This window comes from Myotis yumanensis, unplaced genomic scaffold (genome assembly GCF_028538775.1).
Source record: "Myotis yumanensis isolate MYYU_CA2020_CCGP unplaced genomic scaffold, mMyoYum1.0.hap1 SCAF_296, whole genome shotgun sequence".
NCBI lineage: Eukaryota > Metazoa > Chordata > Mammalia > Chiroptera > Vespertilionidae > Myotis > Myotis yumanensis.
Genome location: NW_027224047.1, coordinates 1,540 through 25,533, shown reverse-complemented (window position 1 = coordinate 25,533; position 23,994 = coordinate 1,540). Strand labels below are relative to the sequence as shown.

General features: G+C 46.5%; 1 protein-coding gene across 1 annotated transcript; it reads right to left on the bottom strand.

Moving 5' to 3' along the window:
- Positions 1 to 1,253: 1,253 nt before the first annotated feature.
- On the bottom strand, positions 1,254 to 23,571 carry LOC139001284 (retinal-specific phospholipid-transporting ATPase ABCA4-like; the record flags this gene model as incomplete). Its single annotated transcript, XM_070402984.1, has 13 exons — positions 23,371 to 23,571; positions 19,630 to 19,767; positions 16,821 to 16,945; positions 16,248 to 16,346; positions 15,240 to 15,426; positions 11,727 to 11,821; positions 10,239 to 10,271; positions 8,536 to 8,641; positions 8,337 to 8,411; positions 7,909 to 8,078; positions 5,913 to 6,090; positions 2,443 to 2,558; positions 1,254 to 1,401 (listed from the first exon to the last, which is right to left on the bottom strand). Coding segments are annotated over exons 1-13 (1,671 nt in total), but the record flags the coding sequence as incomplete, so codon positions are not given.
- Positions 23,572 to 23,994: the final 423 nt, after the last annotated feature.

Sequence of the window (23,994 nt, the reverse complement as noted above, 5' to 3'; positions counted from 1 at the left end):
CTGTGACAAAAACAGCTCTGAAGAGCAGCCTTTTCAGCCTGCCAGGGTGCTCTGGCAGGAAGAGGGGGTGGGGGGAGGAGGTCTAGAGGTGGGTCTGTGTTCCCATCCCCCTCCCTATGGGGTCTGACTGTAACATGGTATATCTTTTTATCAGTCATGGGATAGAAGTGGGGTGAGGGTGGGGGGTTGTTCCTTGCTTAGTGGCCACAGAAAGCCTGACAGGGTTTGGGAAAGAGTGGCTGTCAGGAAGCCAGGAGCTGGGTGGTTCGTGCAGATTTGCCTTGGGTCCTCCCAAGGGCCCAGAAGCAGGAGTGGGCCCAGGGGCCAGGGGCCGGGAGCTGCAGGACAGCAGAATAGATGCACTAGTGCCTGACCTCTGAACTGCAAAGACCTAATGAGGGAAGGAAATGAGTGGCTAAACAGGCCACTGGGGACACAGACACATGGGTGAGACCACCAGTCCTTGGAGATGTTCCCAGGACAGCCATGGCCAGGGCTCAGACACAGCAGGCTGGGAGCAGGAGTGTGGAGAAAAGACAGCCCTGCAGCTGCTACCATTGTGTTTAGGATCCAGTCTGGCCAGCTCTTTCTGGGTGAAGAGAAGTCTGGGGGGTTGTGGATAGGATAACTGGACTTTTCAGGCCATAAACGACTCATTCAGCGCCATAAATTCCTAACCCTTATCCTCAGGATTAATTTTCATGTAAAATAGTATATATTCCTGTTAAAATTTGCATAAGGAAGTGGAGAAAGACTATATATGTATTGGCTTATATGTCTCCAGAACACATATGAAAGAAACTCCAATGAAAGGTTGCCTCTGGAGAAGGGAACCAGGTGATTGCAAAACAGGAGTAAGAAGGAGACATTTCATTGTGAGCCTTTTCACACCTTTTAAATGCTGAAATCACATGAATGCTATGTGTGTGTAAATCTTAGCACCAAAGTCCTCAAGAAAACCTTCTTAAAGGAGTAAGAAGGATCATGAAAGGTCATTTATAGCTTGAGAATGAGCTCAGAAAACCATGACACCAGAGCACACACATGAATAAGGAGCCTAAAGAAGAAAAGAAGGAAGGAAGGAAGGAAGGAAGGAAGGAAGGAAGGAAGGAAGGAAGGAAGGAAAAGAAGCAACATTCATTTATGCACTGACTTGTCCAGACACAATGCCTGCCATGGCTCTGCTTGACCGTCACATTCTCTCCTCTAGTATCCCAGTCATCAAACAAGGAAGCCAAGAAAGTCGTGCTCACCTGGTTATTCTCAAATAATTCCAAGATGAAGGTGATGGCACTGCTGTTGATGCCGATGAACAGATTAGCACAAGACAAGGCCACATAGGCTGTGCTGGGCACATCGAACAAGAAGGACGCTGGGTACATCATGGGGATGACTGCCCATCTGTGTGAAACAACACAACTCAGCAGAACGGAGTGCCCGTTTCCACTCCATCTGCTGTACCCCAGGCATATGCATTCCCCTCACGCAGGAGGTGATATGTTTGAACTGGTGAGAGTCCCAGGAAGACCAAAGAGATACTCCATCCCTTGGTCTTTGTTCCTCATCTTTGACTTGAGGTAACAATGCCTTCCCTGGCCATCTCATGGGGGGTTTTGTGAGAAACAAAGGAGATGGTAACTGTGGATGTACATAAGTTATAAAGCCTTGTACAATGCACGGAGCACTGTCTTCCCACAATGCTTCTCACTCGAGTCTGGATCAGCAAAGCTGAGCTGAGGCCCCAACAGGCTCATTTTCACAGTTCACTGGAGCTGATGTGCCAGTCATGCTAGTTCCTGAATTCTTTTTCAATAGAGATAAATGGAAACAATTGCTATTATAATAGCAAGACTCTATTGGCCCACATGGAAAGGGCCAGGTATCATTATCTCCACTTTATAGATAAGAAAACTGAGGCCTTGATGAGGTGTATTACTTGTCCACAGTACACATGTAGTAAGCGGTAGGCCTAGACATAAAGCTGCACACTTTGCTCTAATTCCACTGAATTTAATCTCTGTGACATCCTCTGGCCCTGACTCAGGAACAGCTTTTCAGCCGGAGTCTTCTACTGTGTGTACATAACCCTTGGCCGGTACAGATGGAGACACTGGGATGTTCAGATTGGCTTTCGATGAATAATCAGAATCACAGCTGGGTGAAAAACAGGGCAGTGACTGAGTCCCAGATTTTGGTTAGGCCACCGTTTGAATGGGAGAAGATTCAGGCCATGTGGGGTGAGTAGACCGAGCCTCAGGAACACCTCCACGTATGGAGTCAGACACAGAGGCCAGGCAGGGTTGTGGTCAGGCTGAAGAGTCTGCTGGGGGCCAAAAGCTAACCTTGCCACCACCAGAAACCCCGTGTTCTGCTTGGAGATCATGCCTCCCCTCCCCCCAGCTTCCCTTTGGAGAGCATTAGCTAATGGCCTGAACAACTCACCCGTACAGCATGAGCAGTGCAACAAGGGCAGGAAGATTGTTCGGAGAAGTGTAGGCTTTCTTCTGAAACCCGACAAAGATGCCCACCACCAGTGCCGCACTCACAGCATAATTCATCTTGGAGAGAGAAGAGGAGAGCAAGGCGCTTTACCTCTCTGGACCTCTGTTTCCTGACTGTCAAACGAGGGCCGAGGGCCGGGCAGCTTGTCTAGCACATATGGTCTGGGATTCTGATTCTATTGGTCTAAACAGCTCTTGGTTAGCATATGTTAAACTGTTTCTAGTCCTCCTACCCCACCCCACCGCCCTGTGCGGGGGACCTTTAGTCTGCATCTTTTACAAAATTCTACCTGATTTCTCATTCTCTCTTTCTAATTGGTATGAAGTCCTATCGATTCTACTTTCTAAGTATGTCTCCAGAATTCATTAAAAAAACTTAAGATATAGTCCTTGATCTCATGAAACTCAAATAAATGATACCTTTTTATCACTTTCTTCCTTCTCTCCCCTTCCTGCACAATTCAGTCCTAAAGCCAGTAGAATAGACAGGGAAAGTTGGGCAGCCACGGTGGGGTCAGGGGTGGAGTCTGAACAGGATGAGAACCTGAGAAGGGTGAGAAGGGTGTCTCACAGGGTGTGTGAGCCCCAGTGGGGCGAGGAGGGTGTTGACCTGGTGTGGGGTATTAGAGCCAGAGCAGAATGAGGAGGACCTCCACATGGGGTCAGCTGGAGCAGAAAGAGGAGGGTGTCCATACAGGAGAGGGGATGGTGGCAGAGATGGGGACTTATTACATGCAGGTGTATTGCTCAGGTAGGTTAATGAGTTGGAGGTGACAGAAGCTGGTGTCTCACTCTTGAAGAAGAGAGTTATAAATATGGAAAGTGGAAAGCCATAGTGAGCCAATGGCGTTGGTTTGAATAGAGGTTTTAGTGAGCCCTCAGTGTTTGGTGTATAAGTAGGTAAATAGAGATGCAAATGGTTTTTATCTATGTATATGCTTACATATCTCCCCTAGTTCTCTCCACTGAGATGGAGAGATGAAAAAAAAATCCTGGGACCATTGAGACCCCAATAGCACAGAACCTACCTAGTGCCAAGATCTTGATTTTGAGAGCTGTTTTCCATGGAAAGGAACCAGGGTTCCCTGGGGACACAGTTGATGCCAAGTAGGGCTGGGGCGAAGTGGAGGACAGACCTGGAACACCTTGCAGTGCCAGAGAGCATGGAGTTGCTCAAAGACAATGGGGACAAAGTCAAAGGAGGCAGCTCCATCAGGCTCCCACTGGTCAAACTGGGGATAATTTGAGCATTAGGGTAAATAATAGTGGTATCCAATTATAACCCATGGACTGACACGGGAAGATGACTCCATATAGTTATAAGTAAATAGATCAGCGGTTTTCAACCTGTGGGTCGCAACCCCTTTGGCGGTCTAACGACCCTTTCACAGGGGTCGCCTAAGACCATCCTGCATGTCAGATATTTATATAACAGTAGCAACATTACAGTTATGAAGTAGCAACGAAAATAATTTTATGGTGGGGTCACAACATGAGGAACTGTATTTAAAGGGCCAGATGGTTGAGAACCACTGAAATAAATGAATGAATGGGAAGTTTGATAACAAACAGAATATTTACACAGCTTTAAAGTACCTCTTCCCAAAATTCTTGCTAATTATAAAAAGAAAAAGATTAACTTTACAGTGAGGAGCTCGTCAGACACCATCTTCATCAAGGGACCACTGTCGGTAGTAGGGCAAATTGAGAGCAGGAGCCACGTGATAGGACGCAGTGAGAAGACAGAGCATCCCTTGTGATGCTGCTGCTGTGACCTGAATCTGACCATGACGAAACATCAGGCCAATCCTGATTCTAGTCCATAGTCTATCTCTCCTTGGGTTCAGACATCTCTGTACAGGTACATGCACGGTCAGCTCCAAGTATAAATTCTGTTCCTTGTATTTTATTTTTTATAGATATGTTTTTATTGATGTTAGAGAGAGAGAATAAAGGAGAAGGAGAGAAATAGAAACATTGGTCACCTGCCTCCTGCACATCCCCTACTAGAGATCAAGCCCACAATCCGGGCTTGTTCTCTGACAGGGAATTGCACTGGTGACCTCTTGGTTCCTGGGTCAGTGCTCAACCATTGAGCAACACCAGCTAGGCTGTTCTTTGTCTTTAAAAAAAAAAAGCAGAGTGAAAAAACTGGCAAGTTAATAACTTTTCAGTGCAGGTGTACCTAGCTCTTTTCATGTTCAAAGTTCGAGGCCAATGTGGGGCCTGTGAGTGATGTTTTTGTCCACAGCGAGGCTTGTAGAATCTGACCTCCGCTCCATGTATGCATGCATGTTTTTTCATGCAGACAGAAAACAGAGGGAAGAATGTAGGTGCTATTAATAACTTCTGGTTTTGTATTGTTAAGTGACAGCCTACTTAATAAGTCGAGTAAAATAAATATGTCTGTAGGAATCCTGACTACAGGCCGCAGTGGAGAAGGCCGTTTGAGTCGGTTTCCATCATGATGCACCTTATCATCACATGAAGTGGGGATCACGTTAGTCTTAGAATGTTGAGAAAAACAAAGGATCTCATTACCCAAGATACCCAGAATACCTGGAGTTGGTGTCACAATCATCTCTGCTATATTATAACTAGTATTTGTTGCCAATTAACATTGACCCTGTGGTCTGTCATGAAGCCCCCCATGCTGACCCCTCCCTGCCTCCTCCAATACTGGGGTGAGAAGGGTGCTGGTCTGCTGTTGATTTGCTAAAAAACTTTTCTTCATTTTCCCTAACTTGGTGCCTAAACTGATATAGTGAAGGTCTGGCTGCTTTGGGAAATCAAAATAAGGCCAATGGATAGGATGCCGGGTTTAGCAAATAAAAATATAGGATGCCTAGTTAAATTTGAATTTCAGGAAAACAACAAATACATTTTTTAGTGTAACTATGTCCCATGCAATATTTGGGGGTGAAATATACTTACCCTAAAAATTAATTGTTTATCTGAAATTCAAATTTAACTGGGTGTCCTATATTTATCTGGTGACTCTGCCATAGGAGGAATTCCATCCTTACCCCTTTGGGGTGGGGCAGGATTTAAGAAGAGGATGTGGGGTGAAGGTCTGCTTGGTATTACTTCTTCAGCCAGACATTCTCAGGAAGGCCAGCCTCATTGAGGGCAGTAATTACTGGATGGGTCAGAAGGCCCCTTGAGGCGGGGCATGCAGAGCCCCCACTCAGCAGTTGTTAAGCTGAGCCCTACATTCGTCCTTAGCTTGCCATTCCTAGTTCTGTGCCTTTTTAAGAAGATGTCAACAGACAGCAGACACACAAGGCCCTTGGCACAGCAGTCCGGGCAGTGGGAGAGCCCCACCCTACTGCGCCCCTCAGTCAGAGCAGACACAAGTGCCCACCGCTCAGGCCAATGGAGGTGAGAGAGGCACCGTGACCTGACACTTACGATGTCCCAGAGGAAGTTGGTCAGCCAGTAAGTGGTGGGGCTCACTCCACTGACAAACTGGAGGTGCTTGGCTTTGTTCACTCTCTCCTGGATTAAGTAAAGGACAAAGCTGGCTGGGATGAAGGACATGGCGAAAATAACGCAGATAGCAACCACAGCATCCACAGCGGTGGTCAGCCTGCAGCAGGACAAGAGACACCGGGAGAGAGAGGTGAAGGAGGAGGAGCAGCTGCCAGAGAAAAAACAAAGTCAGGCTCTGGGGAGGCTCAGCCAGTCCCAGAGAACAGCCTCCAAAACCCCCTTCCCAGCCTGACGATTGTCATTTCATTCAATTATCTTAAACGAAGTCAAGGTTAAGTGGATATTTGAGGGTTTTCTGTTCTATGTTGATCTTGAATATTGTTCCATTTTCATATGAAAGTCTAGATAAACTTTCAAAGTATTTACTGATGGTTATAGAAATGGATTTTTATATTGTCATATATCACAATGCTCTTATCAGTTCTATAGCCTCTCTTGAATTTTCTAGTAGACAGTCATATGATCTGTGAAATTTATTCCTTTTCTTAAAGGAGGCAAATTGTCCTGTGAGAACATGAAACACATCATAGCATGGAGAAATGCTCATAACATGAGTTCAAGGAAGCAGAGAACAGGCCGATTATACAGGACGGGGCTCTAGTCATCCTTTCCTGGGCCAAGTGGAAGGCATCTGGCCAAGAGGGCAAGTGTGGGCTGAAATCCGACCTGAACTTCACATGCAAGCCATGACCCTTTGCATGGAACAGTGCCCACTGAGAGAAAGGAGCACATTAACTAATTCCCACAAAGCACCGTCTGTGCCAGTCAGCGTCCTTATAAAACTGGAAATAGCATGATCCACACATAGTAAAAGTAGAGCAAATGACTGAAAGGGAAACGTGCAAAAACGTTTAGAGGAAATACCCTAACCTGTGTAGGGTTACAGATAATAAGTTCTTAAGACTCTATTCTTTAAACTTTACTTAATGAACATATACTATTTTATAATCACAAAGACTCCTATTTCATATTTCATATTCAAGAGACTTGGCAAGGCGGAGTGAGAATAAACACAAGGCAGGCGATTCTTTCTCAGTCCAGGCCCTGGAGGGTGTCCAGAGGAAGGTCCCAAGGTTCCAGGGCCAACTTTTAGCCAGTGACCCTGGGCCAGCCGTGGGCAAACTACGGCCCGCAGGCCGGATCCGGCCCGTTTGAAATGAATAAAACTAAAAAAAAAAAAAAAAAAGACCGTACCCTTTTATGTAATGATGTTTACTTTGAATTTATATTAGTTCACACAAACACTCCATCCATGCTTTTGTTCCGGCCCTCCGGTCCAGTTTAAGAACCCATTGTGGCCCTCGAGTCAAAAAGTTTGCCCACCCCTGCCCTGGGCACATGGAGGGCCCAGTGTTGAGGGCTCTCAGAGTGTCCTGGGGTAGGAAAATGAGGACCCTACCGCTTACCACAAGCATGCACTCACACAGGCTACAAGCATGCTGCAGATTGCACAAGATTGATGTTTTCGTTGCCTGAAGCTGTGCGGGAAGAGCCTAAGCTCGAGGAAGGCAAGGATCTGTCGACATCTCCACAGCCTGGTTGTCTGAGGGAAATTACCAAAACCTGAGCTAATTCCTGTTGGGGAGACGAAAGATTTACTGAACTTTCCCCGTTCCCTGCAGTCATTTCACACTCTGCAGGGGAGGATATTTGTGTAAGCTCCAGCAGTAACTTCTTACCAAGCGCCCAAAGGGAACAGAACCAAATCTATGCTTACTTTCCTAGTAAGGACGAGGAGAAAGAATGGCCAGGCAGTCTGGCACACAAGCGCTGAAAGTCTTACGTTCACGTTTGCCCATTGACCAGCCTTGCCCTCCAGCCCACAGCACCGGATAGTGAAAATCCTCTCGGGTCTCCCAAGAGAGGAGAGGGTGACAAGAAAGTTGTGCAGCTGGGCCTGTGCGGCTGGGCTTACACTGTGATCTCAGAGAGCTGCTCCTTGGTCAGGTTCAGGGGCTGGCTTAGGACGGTGATGCCATACTCCTCGGGGTCCCTGTCCGGGTGCAGGCCGGCTCGTAGGATGGCGTTGTGGGCCACGTTGAGAAAGCTGACCAGGGCGTGCCAGCCCTTGTTGTTGAACCACACCTGGAGGGCGGAGACGGGCTTCCTTAGGCTGTGCTGGCATGACCCCAGCGGCCCTGTGCTAACAACAGCTGTTTAAAGAAAAAAAATGAGCCGCAGGGAAAGGAATGTGAGGAGGAGGAAGGCTTTGGCAGCTGGAAGACATTCCATGCTAGTTTTCAAGTGGAGACTCGGTGGAATTTAATTATTTGGGAAAATAAAAATAAAGTCACCAGCTCTTGTGGATTTTTAGCTCTGGGGCAGGTGACCCAGGGCCAGTACCTTAATGTTGTCTTCAGTTTCTAGATGTCTAAGGAAAACAGACATTTCTTTAGCGGCCTCTCTGGTGACCGGACCCTAGAAAACCATAATTAACAAGAAAGAGGTTTTTTATTTTCACTCTTAGTATTCATGAGATTTTCTGTTTCATAATGACTGGCGCGTTGAAAGTCCTACCCAAACCTGCAGCCCGTTTACGTACCCCGCTCACATTCATCATCTGGCCAAGGTCACTTAAAAATCCAACAAGTGCCTCCCCAGTGATGGGGAGGGCTGGCAGCTTTCCTCCGATGGAAATTCCTCCGTACCTGACAAGGGAACAGGAAGTCCTCAGATCAGTGCCATGACCCACGTCTGTGGTGCTTCATGCTTGCCAGTAGCACTCACTTTCTGTAGGGAAATGTGTGCTTTGGGAGGCGTTGTCTGCACTAGTGAGCAACATGGCTCCACTTTACAACTTTGAATGCTTCCTCGTTGCCCCCAGATGAGTCCCGATCCCTCAGGGCTTGGTCTCTCTGACCTCTCCAACCCCTCCTCATGCCTTGCCTTGAGTGGCATATCCCGGCCACGTCCAATCCAATCACTCGCAGAGCTGTCAATGGTCCTGGTTGCCTCTGCAGGGCTGTGGGCTTCCCAGGGCTGCCTTTCTTGTTCTTGAGCATCAGGCCAACTGCATCTCCTCTGTCATATGTCATCTTCTCTCTGAAGTCTTCCCTGACTCGCCATCATCCCAACAACAATTCCTCTCCTGCATCACATCTGTCTGTACTTTACCGGCACTTCCCCAGCACTGGACTCTCTTTAATCTAATCAGGACCAGGCCTGCTGGGCCCAGCTCTCCATGCCCCTCCCTCAGGCAGCCCCTCACCGTCTTTTGCCTTGACTCAAGCTCTAGCTCCTTAATGAGATCCTAGCCTTAGGTCTCTCCCCGTCCTAACCCATCTTCCACACTGCTCTGAACACATCTGGGAGTGCCACGCTCTGGATAAAACATTTCAATGGTAGGATAAAAGCCACTCCTCTACAAAACAAAATTAATTTGCTGAACTTTATTTCTCAGGGACTCAAATTGCACTCCGCCCATGCCCCCAACTTTCTACTTCAGCTGAGGATGTATCCTTCCCTCTAGGGAGCAATTCTAAAAGCAGGATAACACTTTTATGGTCTAAAACAGGGGTGGGAAATCTTTTTCTACCAAGGGCCATTTGGCTATTTATAACATCATTCCCAGGCCATACAACATTATTAACTTAAAAATGAGCCTGTTATATTTGGTCAAACATTTAATTAACTCACCACTAATGCCTTGGCAGGGACAGACCAAATGATTTCAAAGGCCTTATATGGCCCGAGGGCTGGATGTTCCTCACAGCTGGTCTAGAACCAAGTCAACATCAGCTCTGCCTTTATTCTACAGGCCAATTCCTTAGGGAGACTGGGAGGCTAGCTCAATCCTAGAATGTCCCTGGAGGATTCTCCAAACCTCTGGAATGACTCCAGTCTCCAGGACGCCTCAGGAATGAGTTACCTGGGACTGGGCCAGATTCCCTAAGGCTTACAAGGAACGAATGGGCCACAGAGTGCCAGGGCTCAGGTCACATGGCCTCTCGTTAGTATTGCAAACAATTCTGTGCTTGAACTTTTAGAGCCTCCCCTGAGTGAAAATGCTCTGGGACAACTCTTCAGGGAATATCACTTCCCATCCATGTCCTTCATGGAGATCTACGACTGGGCACCTTCTGGGTCCAGGGTGTGTCTAGCCGCATGTCCTTCAGGGCATGTCCTGTGACTTTCTGAACACGCACAGAACATTCCATCTACCTGGCTTTGAGGTGTGGTTTTCAAAATGTGCATTTTAAATAGATCAATTTCAGATTTTAATTTCTTATAAAAATAGTTTCTTACCTCTGTTCGTTGACCCAGAATTTGCTCTTTAAACTGAAAGTGAAAACAAATCATACAATGAATCCCACTGGCCCAGCCGTGTTAACTTTCCTTCCGCTCATGGGGTGTCTCAGTCTTCAGGGGCATTTTTGCATCTCCTGATATCCAAGCAACATGGAAACCTCACAGCCTAGGGACTGAGCTGATACGCATGCAGGAAAAGGACGGATGCTTTCCACTGCTGGCTCCTCAAGTCCCATCCCACATGCTGGGCTTCCTGGGACGCCCTGTTGTCAGGTTATTTGTCAGACCATCTGGAACCAGGTAATATGGCAACTATCATGCCGGTGTGAGTGGAGGCTGCAGCCCACCTTCTTCCACCTGCACGAATAAGGCTCTAATCACCTGCACACGTGGGGGAAGTTCTGACTCACTCCAAGCCCAGACTTCAGAGACTGACTTCCAGCCAATCAGGGGTAAAATGACAAGATGCCAACAGTATAGACCTCATAGGTCAGGCTCACAAACTATCATTGTCATCAAACACAAAATCCAAAGTTCCATCATGCAAACTGGCTGCTGAGAACAAAGTTTGGGATGCTTGTTGTTTATCCCAGTATCTGCTTTTATTTTTGGGTGTGGCTGGCATTCTTTATTTTGCTGACTGCTGGCTCGGCCCTGCCTTCTGGCAGCTGCTTCCACCATCTGCAGTGTGTTCTGGTTAATTGAGTCCATTTATTCTTTGTGCATGGCTCTGGTAGGGGAGGCAACTGAAAGTACTACTAAAATTAGACAGTATGTTTTATTTTAAAGCCCCAGAGCACGTGGGCCTGGGTCAGGGTTCCCATGATGCCATCTGGGTAGCACATGCTTGTCAAGCTCCCATAGGGTTGGCTGAAGCCAGCCCATACCCAGCTGAGGCTTGATAACAGCAGCAGAGCTGGGAGAAGTAGACACAGATAAGAGTTTGCTGGCGTATCAAACGGCAGCGCGACCGGCGTTAATTTACAGCGAGAGTGTGACAGGTGCTGGGGACCTGGCTGGCCTGTGGGCTCACTCACATACTGTACCCACTGCCTCAATTCTATCTTGGTCTAATCTTGTCCTTTCTGCTGTTTGCTTCTTACTTTTCTGTCTTGTTTCTTTTTCCTCTACCTTTCTCTCCTTTACTCTTGCTCCTCCCTCCAAACTTTGTCTCTTTCTTAACTAGTGAAAATCTGAGGCTGCATTATTAGACAAATCCTACATTTTTAATTTTAATTTTAGTAGTGTATGGGTTACCCATTGAGACTGCTTAGTCCAAACAAAACAAACAAAACAGACACAATTAAACTTAAGCTGCATTTTACTTGTATATTCTCGATTGCTCTTTCTGTTAGCGTAGGAAAAAGAAGAAAAATTCCACTGCCCTGATTGTTGATAAATCATGTGAGAAAATGGTCTTCTGTTTTTAGTTAATAGTTTGTACAGGGAGCCAGGATGAAAAGCATAACAAGGGTCTCTTCTTACCTGGTTCGGATAAGGGCAGGATACGTCTTTACTAAGAAGTCGGAGATGTTCCTGTCTGTGAGGTCTTGTAGAATTTCTGTGCTGCGCTGCATTCTCTGAGACAGCGGGACATTCCTGTTAGTTACTTTGGAATGTGAGGCTTTACAGTTTGTGAAACTGCTTGTTCTTCATCACAAGTTATGCTAGCTGTTGAGCCCCCCGCACTCAGAACAGTACCCGGCATATAGTTGAAACAGTAAATTGTGACATGAGTGAAAGAATTCAAACAGGACCTTACCATGTAATAAATCACATTCAAAATACACAGGACTGGAAACGCCATCATCAAAAGGCTTTGGAGAATTCAAAAGAGCATGAGTTTGGCCACCAGGTGGCAATATTACTTTAAATTTGGGAATAGGTAATGGTTTGATTTCCCATTAGTCATGAACCTTGGGTGTCAAGGGAATCAACCAAAAGTAGAGAGGGAAAATTTTGGTGGCTTTAAAACCATGCTTCTCATTTTTATACACTTTCTGTCTTCTCTTCCCCTGTTCCTATTATACTTCCTTCTTCAGTTCACTTGCTTTACCTAGTTCCTCTCTCTAATGCTAGGAGAGCTGGCATCCACAGAACTCTGTGCACAGGCACTGTGTCAAATGCTCTGCACACATTATATCCCTTAATCCCCAAACCCTCATGACAGAAGAATTGTTACTTTATCTTACGGACCGAGAAAGTGAGTTCGGAAAGGTTGGCTAACTTGCACCGGGTTGTAGAACGTGTAGGTGGCTGACCTAGGATTTGAACCTGTATCTGTCTGACTCCACAGCCCTCACTCTTTCCACCCCATCACCCTGCTTCTCGAGCTGAGGACGGCATCCTGGGGAACCGCCAAACTCTGCGGGTGGAATCTAGGCTGGAACAATTGCTGGTGCCTGGGAATTTTATGATAAATTGTTTTCTAAAAATTCTGTAAATAAAGTACTCCTATAACTTTAACTCGGTGTATTCTAGAAGTCAGGGGTGGAGCATGTCCACCTGGGGACCTACCGCCACTGAAAGAATTCGAGAACAGGATGGGGCCCTGCAGAAGACAGCATACACCATCCGGCTTTCCAGATGAGGACAATTCACCACCTCGAACCAAGCCTGTACCCACAGCTCTGGCTTAATTCCAGAGGGAGAGTGTGTTTGACTGAGTAGATGTAAATAAATGTGTGTGTGTGTGTGTGTGTGAGAGAGAGAGAGAGAGAGAGAGAGAGAGAGAGAGAGAAAGTAGCTCCTGTGCAGATTCATGATGTTACATTTTTTTCTCTCAAGAGAGACATGAATGATAATGAGGAAACACAGGCACAAAGAAAATCACAGGAACTGGTCTGTTCCCAGGACATCGGCTGTGGAGGCCTGTTACATTCCCCCTAGGAACCAGGCATCAACCACTGAAAACAAGGTTCTATAAGCTGGACGGGCAGCCTTGAAGTTAGGACTTGCTGAGGAAAGGAATCTCCATATAGCTGCTCCTGACCTTCCCTCCGCCCTGGCCAGGACTCGGTGTGAGAACTCTGTCTGATGCTGGTGATTTAGAGCAGAAGCAGCCGGAGGCCTTTGGCAAGCCCAGCAGAAGTAGAGCTTCCTCTTGGGGTACAGAGGACTGGGTCACGCTCCCTCAGCTCCTCTTTAGGGATCCCTGTGATGCAGGGTGGCTGAGTTATGATTCAAAGGGGAAATATACTGATTGAGAAATAGAAAAGTATCTGCTTTTAGCATGTAAAAAAATTAAAAAGAAAGAAAGCAAGATGCTCATAAACAGAGTCATTCACAAGCCAGCTCCTGGGATTGATGCTGGGATTGAGTGGGTACCTGCTCTGCCCTCTGCCATCTGCCAGACTAAGAGACGGTTGGGTGCAAGGCCACCCAGACTCCCTTGACTTTTGATTCTGGCCAATGACATCCAAGTGTGGTAGCTTCCTGAAATCTTCCTAGAAGATAGCACATTTACACAGTTTTCCTCTCTTTTTATTCATCCCTTCTTTCGTTCTGCGGTCTGGAAAGTGGGTCCTGCCGTCCTGGCCAAGGAGGCTGAGGCCTGTTTACCATGGAGAAGCAGCGGGACAGAGAGCTCTGGACCACCTGCAGGAACTTTTACAGGAGAAAGGAACACAGTGTCTTATTTCATCTGCTGTTCGGTGGGGGTGGTCATCATTCCGTTGAGTGTAATTCTAAATAACACAGTTTCCTTACCCACATTATTTCATCGAATTCTCATAAAATGCTGTGAAATAAGTTACAGTTATCCCCAATTTATAAGGGAGGAAAGTAAGGCCCAGAGAGGCAAGTAACCAAACCAATGCCTGTGCTCGCGACACCAGGCCACACGGCCTCTCTGGGAAGCATTCATTCATGGGCACATCATTAGATGTGGCCACAGAACGCCCCACTCGGTGCAAGTCAGCAGGGAGGACCATTATCACCCCAAGACAGAGTGAGACTTCCCTGACCCCTCTGTCTCTAAAAGCCCTGGGAAAGGCTCACTGTGATACATTCTGGAGTTCAGAACACCCACGAGAGGATGCTGCTCAGAGCCAAGATCGTCGATGTCCCTGCAAAACATAGGTTATTGTCTGCCTGTCTGTGTGTGTGTGCATGTTAGTGACAGCACATGGAAAGCTTTTTAATTAAGATTGTTAATAAGCATGCAAATACATATGCATTTGAATGCACACTACAACATTGTTTATAAGGGACAAAAATTGAAAACACAGGTCTAAGAATGAGAGCTTTGTTAAATAAATTAAAGTAAATCCAAACAGTGGGATAAGCATGCAGGCATTAAAAACACTCATGTATATGCATATTGACATGGGCATATGTTCATAATATGCTATTAAGTGAAAATAGCAGGTTTTAAGACAGCATTTTGAATATAATCCAGGTTGAATGGGTAAAAACTAAATGTTCTTAGTGGTTATTTCCAAGTGATAGGATGATTTTTTTTTCTTCTGACTCATTTGTATTTTCTAATTTTTCTATCATGAGCATGCATGACTTGCATAATGTTTCAATGTTTAGAGATATTTTCTTACTAGATTGCATAGGAAATGTGTGGTGGAAAACGAAGCTGGTCAGTGACTTCCTCCGAGTGGCTGGCCAGGACACCACTGAGAGGACCCAGGGAACCCCATTAGGTCCTGCACTCCACCTTCAGTTTAAAATGTTGTTTGGCCCAGCTGGCCTGGCTCAGTGGTTGAGCATTGAGCTATGAACCTGGAGGTCACAGTTCAATTCCAAGTCAGGGCACATGCCCGGTTGAGGGCTTGATCCCCAGTGTGGGGTGTGCAGGAGGCAGCCCATCAATGATTCTTTCTCATTATTGATGTTTTTCTCTCTCTCCCTCTCCCTTCCTCTCTGAAATCAATGAAAATATATTTTAAAAAATAAAATGTTGTTTGGCCAGGAACTCAGGGGGCACAATGTTTCCCCCCACTCCCTGCAGATTCAGAGCCTCCGGTTTCCCACAGAGGGTCGAGGTACCTGAGGGGGCGGGAGCCCCCCTGCGCCCTCGGGGCACTCAGGGAGCATGGTGAGCTTCTCCCTGGTGCTGCACCAGCAGGAGGGCGAGGGGTGGTCTGGTGTCCATTTCTGCTTCTGGAACAGGTGGGTGACGTTGGGGGACACAGAGGGGATCTTCCAGGGGGTTGAGTTGCCACAGGGGTACTCCCTTCATGGAACAAGAAAATATTTCACAATCAGCTCCAAAGTGTAGAGAAAGCCCTAGAAATGAGAAGTAATGTCCAGCCATCTCCTCCCCAGCCTTTCCTCCTCGTCCTCAGAGCCATACACTTTCTTCTCATGCTCTCAGAGGTTAGTTTCTGCTCAAGAAAAGTCAAGACTAGGGTGTGTGTTTTTATTGACTGGGGGGTGGGGCTGGTGAAATGATCTAGTTTCTGGAAAGTTTTATCTCTTTTTTCTCTTCTGGTGGCTCTAGCTGTTGAGAGACAATAAATAAAAGAGGAATTTGAAATTAGTCTATGTTTGATCCTTATCACTGGCTCTGAAAAAAAAGCCGAATGAGAGAAGCAGTGAAAATTGTATTGAATTTTTAGGATTCTTGGTGGATTTCAACTGCCCTCTAAAACTCCCTTCTCTATACACATAGAAGTAATGGAAAGGTGGCCACACATGTAAATTAAGGCCATTCTAGGTCCCATTACACCACTGGCAGTCCCCACCTCCCTCCTTCCCCTGTTCAGATTCCTTTCAAGTAGGTTGTGGAAGCATAAATCAACTTAGCATGGGACTTTTGATATCGGGAATTGCAAAGACAAAGAGTTGCCCAATGAGGCAGGGGCTTTCCGAGAGGGAGTGAACACCTTGCACGCAGGTATTAGAGGAAAAGCCGGGTGAGTGCTGGGCAGGGAGAGTGATGTGTACGGAGCAGGACTGAGACAGGGCCCGTCCCAACCCTGCCATCTCCATAGGCCACCACCTGGGTCTCCCAGGGCAGCTGTCAGTGTTAGGGCAGGGTGCACAGGAACTTACGGGAGCCACTCTTCCTTTAGGCAGCGGTTGCCAAAGCCTGGCTTGTTCAGGAGGACGTCTGCAAGTGCTGCAAGCCGCTCACTGCCGGGCTGGTCCATGCTAGACAAAGTGAGAGGGGCTTACTCAATGGGCACGTGACTGGGACAGAGGGACAAAGCAGCCAACATGAGACTCAACAAATGTTTTATTGAGTGGCTACTACATGCCAGGCCTGTACACAGGGCACAGAACGCTGCATTGGGTGGTTATAGGTCTTCTGGGAAGGTGGCAGCCTCCCCCAACACGCCCAGTGATGGCATATCACATCTGTGCCCCACAAAGATGAAGCTACCACCAATCACCTAACCTTGACTTTCTCTTGTCTTACTCCTGGCAGTCCTGGTTGTCCACTTGGGATCACCTTCCAAGTGGCAGGTTCCTTAATTTCCTTTCTGAGGGCAGCCCCAGGACCCCTGCCATGTTAGTGACTGTCCCAGGGAGGGGGGAGGCCAGGGCCCTATCAAGCAGCATGTGACTCAGGAGCCCCACACCCCATAGGAGCAAATGATGACCACTGGGGACAGGTCTACGCACCTGAAGAAGGTGTACTGCTGCCCATACATCCAGGGGTGAAGGGTCAAAGCAGGGTATTCACCAAAAGGAGGGATGATGATGGAAAGCATCAGAGCCAAAAACACAAAAGTGGCTGGGAGCACAATCTGTGGGGAAATAAACATGGCAACATGGGCTGGGGGCTGTGGTGTGCAAAAGATACACAAACTTACACATGCGTGCACTCACACACATATGTTCATTCTTTTAAATGTTTAATCTGCAGCCTCATAATTGGCCCTGGTGGAAAGTCAGGCTTCTGGGGAACATTATGGGCAGCATGTGCAGAGGCAAGACATGTTCTGATAACCATTGAAGAGGTGAAGTAGGCCAACACTGAACATTGAAGTAGCCCCAGCCAGGTGGCTCAGTTGGTTGGAGTGTTGTCCTGCACACTGAAAGGCTTGATTCCCAGTCAGGGTGTGTATAGAAAGCAACTGATCTATATTTCTTTCTCTCTCTCTCTCTCTCTCTCTCTCTCTCTCTCTCTCTCTTCCTCTTCCTCTTCCTCCCTCTCTAAAATCAGTAAACATGTCCTCAGGTGAGGATTTAAAGAAACAACTACAAAACATTGAAGTAGGAGAAACCTGAAGATGGCGGCGTAGGTAAACACCGGAGACCGCTGCCGCAAACAACCACTTCAAAAATACAACTAAAAGACGGAACGGACATCACCCAGAACCACAGGAAGGCTGGCTGAGGAGAGACTCTACAACTAGAAGGAAAGAGAACAGCAAACCGAGGTTCAGAGGCGGCGCAGTGTGGAAAATACAAAGGTACCGAGGTGCGCGCGAAAGCGGGCTGGTGGCTGAGGGCGCGGTTGTCGTTTTCGGTCGGGAGTGAGTCTCAGACTCTGGGCTCCAGATCCGGGCGAGTCTCTAGGGACCCAGACTCAAACGGGAGAAGCGGGATTATCCGGCATCAGTTGGAACCTGAGGGCAGCTTTCTCTCCGAGGTTTGCAGCGGCTGCCGGGGTTCTGAGAAGCAGAGCCTCTGGGAACGGGACTGAGAGCGGCCATAACTGCTCCCTCCGCCCGCCCTGTTGAGCCCGCCCCGCCCAAACCCTGCACACAGCCATTTGCCGATCGCCTCAGGCAAAGGCTGGATTAGCGCCTCCCCAGAGGACTGAAGTTTTCCACACAGCTGATCCCTACAGCCAGTCAGCCTGGTGGTCAAATCCCTCTACTGTTAACTACAACAATTAAGGCTTGGCTAAAACAAGACTGCGCACAAAGACCACAAGGGGGTGCACCAAGAAAGCATAAAAGATGCGGAGACAAAAAAACATGACAGAAATGGAGGATATGGAGCTAAGAATCGCAATTTTGAGGGCTTGCAATAAACTTGAGCAGAGCCTCACGAAAACTAATGAGACCCTCGATGCTACGATAAAGAAATTAGAAAGTAAGCATACACGGACTGAAATAAAGAATATTATACCCAATAGCAGACCAGAGAGCACAAGAATCAAACCAAAGATTCGACAAAAAACACCCAACTGGAAAAGCAAAATGAAAAAAGAATCCGAAAGTGTGAAGATAGTGTAAGGAGCCTCTGGGACAGCTTCAAGCGCACTAATATCAGAATAATAGGGGTGCCAGAAGATGAGAGACAGCAAGATATGGAAAACCTATTTGAAGAAATAATGGCAGAAAACTTCCCCCACCTGGTGAAAGAAATGGACTTACAGGTCCAAGAAGCGAAGAGAACCCCAAACAAAAGGAATCCAAAGAGGACCACACCAAGACACATCATAATTAAAATGCCAAGAGCAAAAGACAAAGAGAGAATCTTAAAAGCAGCAAGAGAAAGAGACTCAATTACCTACAAGGGAATACCCATACGACTGTCAGCTGATTTCTCAACAGAAACTTTGCAGGCCAGAAGGGAATGGCAAGAAATATTCAAAGTACTGAATACCAAGAACCTACAACCAAGATTACTTTATCCAGCAAAGCTATCATTCAGAATTGAAGGTCAGATAAAGAGCTTCACAGATAAGGAAAAGCTAAAGGACTTCATCACCACTAAACCAGTATTATACGAAATGCTGAAAGGTTTCCTTTAAGAAGAGGAAGAAGAAAAAGGTAAAGATACAAATTGTGAACAACAAACATGCATCTGTCAACAAGTGAATCTAAGAATCAAGTGAATAAATAATCTGATGTACAGAATGAACTGGTGATTACAATGAATCAGGGACATAGAAGGGGAATGGACTGACTATTCTTGGGGGGCGGGGGGAAGGGGAATGGGAGATGCTGGAAGAGAATGGACAAAAATCGTGCACCTATGGATGAGGACAGTGGGTGGGGAGTGACGGCAGAGGGTGGGGCGGGAACTGGGAGAAGGGGAGTTATGGGAAAAAAAGAGGAACAAATGTAATCAGAACAATAAAGATTTAATTTAAAAAAAAAAAAATTGAAGTAGGCCAGTGTTTAGCTAGAGGTCAACCTGAGTTTCTTTTTTAAATAAAAAACATACAAAGAAAAAAAGAAGACAATAACCTTGATATGTAGGGTCATTGCAAAATAAATGAAAAATATTGTAAAAATAACAACATTGACATATTCACTATTATTCTATTTTCCCTGCTTACTGAGGTCAAGTGTTAACCAAGAATCAAAGTAAAGGTTGGCAAGGAGGAAACAAAGGCAACAGAATTAAAGAGCCACTCACTGCTGAGCCTGAGCCCAGGGGCACAGAAAGCCGGGCAGAGGAGGGAAAGGCCAGGAGGGGCAAACAGGCCTGGCCTGGAGCCACCCAGCACAGCCCAGATCCACAGCAATACCTGGGCCAGGAAGTCCTTGCGGCTGCGGACGGAGTGGTGGAACCGCTTGACCAGCAGCGCCTGCACATGCTGGATGACCAGCCGTGCTCCCGTGTTGCGCCGGCCGCCCTGCTCCGCAGGCTCCCGGGAAGGCTGGCCCTGGGTGGGAGGAGCCGGCTCTGCAGAGCAGCTGTTGGAGCCCTGGGGAGTCTGTGTGACCTCCTTGCTAGAACCCGAACAGGGGTGTCGCAGGCTGACGGTTTCTCTTTTCTGCTGAGTGTTGCCTGAGAGTGAATTAATAAATTAGAAAAAGCACCCACAAAGTCTGGATCTCATATGCTATTATTTTCTTACTCTATTAGATTTCCCTTCATTTAAATCAGCAACAAAATATCAGGCCAGGTAGGTTAATGAACTTATATAAATTCTATTGTTTAGTGTAAATCATTTATAGAAAAAATAAGCTGAAATCACTTAAATATTCTCTATAATAGTTAAACAAAATAGATCTAAGTGCACTGAGGTTGAAAACATATAGCCAAGTAGAAGATGATATGTGTAATAAGATTGTATTTATATTAGAGAGCACATACATCATATATAAAGAAACGTGATATTTTCCACACACACACACACACACACACACACACACATACACACAACTGCCAAGCTTCAAAAGATTGCCCATAAACTGTTGACAGGTTATCACTGCAGGGCAGAACTGGATAAGGGGTGAGGGATGAAGTGGGAAGGGTGATTTCAGCCTTTTTTTAACAAATATTATTTGAAAAATGTTTAACAAAAATATATGTTCATATATAGCCTGTGTACTTAAAAAAGGGAAAGGCAGAGTCACTTGGTTATTTCTGATTTCTTAGAGGCCCCTGTGGAGTGGTGGAAAGAGTAATGAACCAGGAGTTAGGAGATCTTGGTTTGAATCCTAATTCTTGCTGGACGCATTGGCTAAGTGATTCAACCTGCCTGAATCCGAGTTTTCTGTTCTGTAAAATGAAACAGAACATTTCACAGGGCTGCTATAAAGATCAAATGGGCTAACACATGTGACTGTGCTCATTATCATTGTAGGTTGTCAGTTATGTTCAAGCTAGAGTTTATCATCACTGTTCAATGTTCATTTGCAGGACATGTTGTTGAATGTAAAGGGAGAGCCTGGAGGACCTCCGGTTGGTCCCTGGCTGCTTTGTTAACCCACCTATTATACCTCAGAACAAGGGCAGCTGCAGAGGAGCTGGGTCAGCTCAGTCATCCTTTCAGCCAGCATTCTCCGGCACCTGCGATGCAACAGGCCTGGCTACTCAGGGGAAAGAACTTCTCCAGGCTCATTAACCACAGGGCGCCAGAGTCCTAGTTGTCTGGACTCTTTCCTCCTGATTGGGGCTCACATTTGATGTCTGCTGTGGCCGCCCCCACTTCTGGATGCCTGCTGCCTCTCTTCATGTCTATCCCTGACCCCCATCCAGCCTGAGCTCACTCTCCCAGCCAGAGCAAAGTTCATTATTAGAATCCCAGTTTGTCCCTGGCTCTGCTGCCCTCTGGTGGTAACTGGCTGTGAGCCAACCCTTCAGGAGTGGCATTGACCCTCTTGGTACCATGAAATGTGTGAGTCCAATGGACAGCTACTGATTCCTTCAGACTTTTAGACCAGATCTGAAAATGTCCTCTACACCTGAGTAAATGCAAAACAAATGCACTTAGACATCTGAAAAATGGGAGGTAGTGAGAGTTTGGCCTTGGGAGTCCTAGATTGAAAGCTACAACTAGAAAACTAGACTCAGAAGCCTGTGTGACTTTAGGCAAGTCATCCAACCTGTGTGAGCTCAGCTTCTCCCAGGTAGGGCTAATCCCTGCCTTACCCATCTCATGAGATGATAGTGACAATCAAATAAAACAATGGGTGTTAACTGCTTTCTAAACTGTAGGGGGCTCACAAGTTTGAGGTAAGAGATGATTTATAAATGTTGAGATTAGAGTGTCTAAATATTAATCAGAAAATGCATACCGTGTTAAGACTTGGCATGTATTAACTCACTTAATTCTCTCAACAACACTAAAAGGTTGATACTATTATTGTTCCCATTTTGCAGATGAGGAAACTGAGGAACAAAGAGGCTAAGTATTTAACCAAAGTCACTCAATTAGCAACTTGTGAAGCTCAGGTTTGGTGTTTGGTCTGCTGCATTCTAGAGGCTACAGTCTTAATCTCTATCCTTGACTACCTCTTTGGAACTTTCCATTCTATGTCCAGGCTGGCCAGTCTTCCGATGTGTAATTTATTCTTTAATTAGTAAGAAGGATTATTCTCTGCAGATAAAAGACCCCAGTTCTGGAATCTAGCACAGATCTACCTGGGTCATGGAGCACATTTGGGCTGTAAAATTTGACCATTGGAAGTTCTGAGCATAGCTGATAAATAAACTTCTGGGATCTATTGTGAAGCAAGATGAAAACCATATTATCTTAAGAGCTGGCCCCAGAAACCCCACAGGGAGAAAACAGTTTTTGTTCAGGGAAACACCATGATATGCCACACTGGATAGAAGGAAGTAACCAGTGGCAGGAGCCCAAGGCAGCAAAGGAGAATTGACACACAGCTTCTGAGGAGAGAGGAAAATGAATGGGACAGAGGAGCCAGGAAGGAGGTTTTATCAGTGTGGGCGAATGCCTATTGTTCTTTGTTCTATCTAAAGTAGCCTGTGTTGTGGCAGGTAACCCCTCCTGCATGTCCATCTTCCACCCCCACCCTCCACAGTAAAGTCTACTGTACTCATGAATGCTTTGTGTGGCTTAGGGGTTTTGGTGGAAATCACAGAAGGGGCTAGATGGCCCCGAGGCTCACATATATAGAAGAGAGACCCCCAGAATCGACAGAAATGATGGTCCCCACAGTTTCAAATTTCCACAGGGTGCTAAGTGAGGGTTCAGAATATCTTGGTCTCAAAGGGGCCAGGAGACCTTAGCTGGCATCTGGATTGTATTCACTGTCACCGTTATCTCTAAGGACTCTGCAGGCTATCACTCATCCATACAGGAGCTGATCAGAGGCCTGGTGGAGATAAGAGGATAGTGACCTGGCAGGAAAAGAGACCTGGCCGGGGGTGAGAAGCTCAGGTACAGAAGCTGATTCATCCAGTGTTCCCACCCACACCTAACTCCATCTGCTCTTTCTTTGTCCTTCAAAGGAACCAAGAATGCCAAATGCCTGTTATTTGGATGCCAGATAAATACTGTGGAGGAGTGTTTGCCTGCTTTGTTGTTTCATGAGTTTTTCCTTAGATTCTCAAGAGGAAGCTTAGGGGAGGGGTATGGTGAGGGGAAAAGCCACAAATTCCAGCACTGTACCAGCGAACAGAGGTCCTGAATCAGGGTCCTCCGTGACCTTCAGAAATATCTGTCATGGGGAAAAAAGAGAGAATTTGGTTTAGATATTCCCACTCTCAGAAAAATCTAAGCCAAACTCAATTTTGTTAGGGACTGCTTCATAATGGGAAGAAAATACATTCTGACTCTTTATCTGAAAACATGGTCTTCTATAAACACAAAAGGGTATGCACACAGTGACCACAATTACATAAAACATGTGTGCATATGGACAAAGGCAGGAGGAAGTAAGCCAAAGAATGAAGATAGATGTTATGCTGGGGTGGGGACTTATAACTTTTTGCCTTTACAAAACTTCCCTCTAGTGTGAGACTTTTGCATGTCTTTGGTATCTGACAAAACCAGCTGTAACCTCTGCCTTACCTCTTCCAGGGGAGTGTCAGAAATACCAAAACTGCTGAGCCCCAGGTCAGCCAGCGTCTCCTCCAGCTCTCTGAAAAGGCTGGCATATGCCCTCTGCTTGAAATTCTTATTAGGAAGAAGGAAGATCAGTTCTTGACCAATGCATTCCACCAGCTTTGCCTCTGGAACATGGTGGCGAACCACGTCCATCAGCTCATTCATGTCCCCTAGGACAAGAAAAAAGACGGAGGCCAACTGTTTTCTAGAACCGGGAAGACTGTGCGCTTGCCTGGGTCCCCTCCTTCCTTCCCATTTGAGGAAGGAGCATCTTGCTCCTGGGGAGCGACTCTTTTAGAGGAGTAACACGCTTTCATGTCAGTTTTTAGCTTAGTTGGCCCCGTGATGGGCACTCAGAGGGAGAGGGAGGTGGGAAAAGTGTTCTCACTAACTAGCCGTGCACCTCTGGGAGGTCATGCAATGTCTCCGGGTCAATGTTCCCCTTTGTTCAATAGAATGTTCTGTCCCTTACAAGTTAGGTAACATTGGACAGGTCAAATCCTAGTCTCTTCATCTGTGAAAAGGGGAAAGTAATGGCATCAACTTAATTGTTGTTTGTGAGGACCGGATGAGCTGATTGATATACAT